We start from the raw sequence: 3,850 nt of genomic DNA, 5'->3' as shown, positions 1-3,850 counted from the left end.
GTTTGTACTGTGCACCCAGAAGAACAGTATACACCCTACTAATTGAATGCACATCTATAACCCTATCAAGGCAGTAACAGATACAGATGTGTACTTCCTTAGCTTGGCTCAATATATATCTAGATGTGTGGCACAAGGTGACCGGCTTTAAAAAAATAAATAAAAAAATACATGATTGTGTGATATTGCCATAACTACTACTAGGCAATGGTTTTACTAGCATGTCTCAATGTTATATTGTATTTATTTCATGAGAAAATGGTATTCTTATCCAAATTTTAGCAAAAGTAAGGATGGACACATCTGTACTTGCTTGTCCCATTCATCTCTGATAAATGATGTCCTACATCAGAAGTTCCAGAAGCTTCAGGTGATGCTGTGATCATAGAGCATAACACTTCTGTCTTAGCTTGACTACTTTAATCATACAGTATATATGCGTACATACAGAATACTGTCAGTAAGATATTTCCAACAATCCTATACATTGTTTATTGCAATAGCAAGATATAGGAACTGCATCTAACAAGAATGTGAACAATGAAAAATAATTCCATAGCAAATCATTATTCAGTATGAATTAGTGCAATAACAAAGCAGAAGGCAAAAATGCAATGTTATGAGGTAGAAGCATTTAATATATAGCAGATAACCTCCTTTTTTATTTACTAAGCCAATGAGCCTGTGCTCTGCAGAATATGTTGTCACTATGGCTATTAACATACAAGACAGTAACATATCGTGTTTAAATTGTCAGATTGGACAACACTTATTAGACACATGAATTATCTTGACTTCCTCTATATTATAGACTGATGGAGACCCACACAAGCCAAAGTAAAAGGTTTTTTTTGAGATAAGAAAAAATATCTGTCCAATTTCCAGAAATAATGCCACTATTATCCGTGGGTTGTGTCTAGTATTGGAGCTCATACCTACTCACTTGAATGGTACTGAGCTGCAATACCAAAGACAGCCCATGAACAAGAGTGACTCTATTTCTAGAAAAATAAGTAACCCTTTAAATTCAGATATTAATTTTACATATTCACATACATTACCAGTTAAATCACTTAATTTCTGTACATGGTCTGGCTTGTTTTTCCTCATTCTCATTTGAGTCAGACAGTTGGAGAACATTACACTGTAGACCACAGAATGGAAATGCTAGGCTGCAGATTTCTTCCCAACAATCATTTTCAGAATCGTACCCAACAATATTGTGTGTTGCCACTTCCTGAGAGTCCTGCCATTTCTTGCCTCCAAGTAAAAGTACAGTTTGCTCTACCACCACCAGACCATAGCAAAACCGGTCAAAGGCCATTGGTCTCAAACGAGTCCACTGATTATTCAAAGGATCATATTTTTCTATGTCGGAAAAAGGTTCATAAATTCCCAAAAATGTAAATATAGTGTCTTTAACAGTAGCCATCTGATGTCCAAACCTTGCAATTGACATAGAAGCCTGTTTCCTCCATTGTTCTTCCATTTTATTATATGAGTATACATCTTTACAGCTGTTTGTCTGTCCTTCAAACTTTCCACCGGAAATATAGATGATGTTATTATGTACAGCACTGGCCTGACCATGGATTTTGAAAGAAAGCTCTTTGGACTTTGTCCACATATCTCTTCTTATATCATAGACCTCCACCGATGAATGTATAACCATCTGATCTCCTCTGCCTCCTATAGCAAATATATGATTATCTACTACACAGCAAGAAAACTGAGCTCGTTTCTCCAGCATTCTAGAGACTTGCATCCACTGATTGAACCTTGGGTCAAAGCGATAAACAATATTTGTAGGTGATAAGCAAGTGCTGCTTGATTTACTGTCAACATTTTCAGTAGTTTCTCCTCCCAGAACATATAGAAAGTTACTGATTACACATGTGCAGTGATGTTGAACTTTCATTTTTAGGTTTGTCACCATTCTCCACTTATGATTGTAGACATCAAATCCTAGAACATTCTCCACTAGTTCCCCATTGGCAGAGCCTCCTACTAGCACAATCCATCCTTTTTGGTTCCTCAGAGTGCTGTACTGTCCTTGTAAGATGGGTTGCTTTGAAGGGAATGAATGATAATTTATTCCTTTTATAATGAGACTTTTAATAGATGGTGTTAAAGGAACCTCAGATTGTTTGTACAGTTTTTGAAGTGTTTCTAAAGTCAGTAACCCAAATCGTACATTTTCAAAAAGCACTTTAGTATGTAAGAGCCTGGTTCTGTCATACTGTAGCCACTTTAGAACCAAATCCAGAAGGCATTGTTCAGTTACCTTTGGAAGATCATCTGACTGCACCAGCTTGATCATTGACTTTGCATTTAATTCTAGCAGCTCAGTCCCTTCTAGATCCTCTTGCAACAGCTCCCAAAGGTTATGGTGAATGTACTTCTCTGTTTCCACTAAAGCATCAATAAGATAATACTTCAAAGCAATATTGGCACAGAAGCAACAATTGTCCAAGTCACAGTTCTTAATTATATACTTGCTGCATAATGGTATTGCATCCATCACTTGCAAATAAGTAGCTGCTTCCAATGTGTCCTCCAAAGTATTCATGGAAAAAGACAGCCATGATGTATATATAAAATCCAATATATTTTGCAGACCTGTTGCTGAAATAACTTTAAGGTGGACGACAGAGGCTTTGGACTCTGCGGTATGGTCTTTAAACATTGCCCTGAAGTAGTCACTTGAGCAAACAAGCAAGGACTTGTGTGCTGGGAACTTATGCCCATCCACTTCTAGAGACACATCACACAGGTGGCCATAAGATCGAAGCAGCTGGTACTGAGTAAATACAGTGCCATGATGGGACTTGCAGAAAGCCAAGAAATAACTCATGATGCATAATGATTACATGAAATCTAAAAATATTTGTGACTGTCACACTTTATGCAGCACATGGAAGTCTTGAGTTTGCATTAGCCGAGAAACATGTCAACAAGGAAGTTACAGTTGGTTTCTCTCACCTTCTCCAGTGCAGGACTTGATATGCAGCAAAGTTATTTATTCCTAAAATCCATGCATGTGACTTGCATTTTCTCCAAAACATACACTCTATTCGGTTGCCATCTGTATGTTCAGACCTGGGTCTCCCTGTGTCCAGGTCTGTCATCCACCTCTATGATAACAAAGTTGTATAACCCCAGGACACTTTCTATTCAGATGACCCTTTGTCACTTCCACTGAAAGCATTTGTTTAAAGATCAAATCAGAAGCCGCGAATTACAGATGGACTTACCAAATGTAGAAGACTTTAGTCACGGTCATAGTTTGACATGTGTATCTCTAGTCTTGGGTGAGTGATATAATCATAACTCACAGCTACAGGAATAGAATACAAACACAAGACAACATAACTTGGCTTTCAAAGATCAGAGCTGCGGCTGAAGGGAGGGGACGACGACAGCTCATTTGAATACCCTCAATTATCTCTCATTACATGAATGCCAACTTATTGAGTAAAGTTATCCTGTATGTATTATTTATGGGGGTGCATACCATATAGTGTCAAGTTGTAAAGGTTAATATTACATTATCAGTTATGAGGATCATGCAGTCCCATACTTTTAATTCATCTCCTTTAGCAATTGTCTGTTATGTACATACATTATTCTACACATGTCAGCGTAGATCTCTGCAAGAATCTACCTATGTAGAGAATCTATATTGCATATAGGCAAATAATGCATTTTAAAGACAAAATCACAGAATAAAGTAGGTTTAAAATGCAAAAGATGCTCAAGACCCCAAATGCTGTTGCACATTTGTATCCGGGGGAGCAAATCCTGCCCATGTGATCCGTTGCTAACAGCAATCCCCAGCAAAAAATGCATA

General features: G+C 37.5%; 1 protein-coding gene across 1 annotated transcript; it reads right to left on the bottom strand.

The window, feature by feature from the left end:
- Positions 1-401: 401 nt before the first annotated feature.
- Positions 402-3,350, bottom strand: KLHL34 (kelch like family member 34). Its single transcript, XM_044287117.1, has one exon. It carries the CDS (start codon positions 2,852-2,854, stop codon positions 1,070-1,072), a length of 1,785 nt encoding a protein of 594 aa, XP_044143052.1. The 5' UTR covers positions 2,855-3,350; the 3' UTR covers positions 402-1,069.
- Positions 3,351-3,850: the final 500 nt, after the last annotated feature.

Source organism: Bufo gargarizans, chromosome 3 (genome assembly GCF_014858855.1).
Source record: "Bufo gargarizans isolate SCDJY-AF-19 chromosome 3, ASM1485885v1, whole genome shotgun sequence".
NCBI classification, from domain to species: domain Eukaryota; kingdom Metazoa; phylum Chordata; class Amphibia; order Anura; family Bufonidae; genus Bufo; species Bufo gargarizans.
Note: the sequence above shows the minus strand (reverse complement) of the source record. Positions and strands in the feature narration are given on the sequence as shown.

Excerpts from the sequence above, each read along its gene's own strand:
- KLHL34 (XM_044287117.1), bottom strand. The coding sequence starts at position 2,854 with ATGAGTTATTTCTTGGCTTTCTGCAAGTCCCATCATGGCACTGTATTT.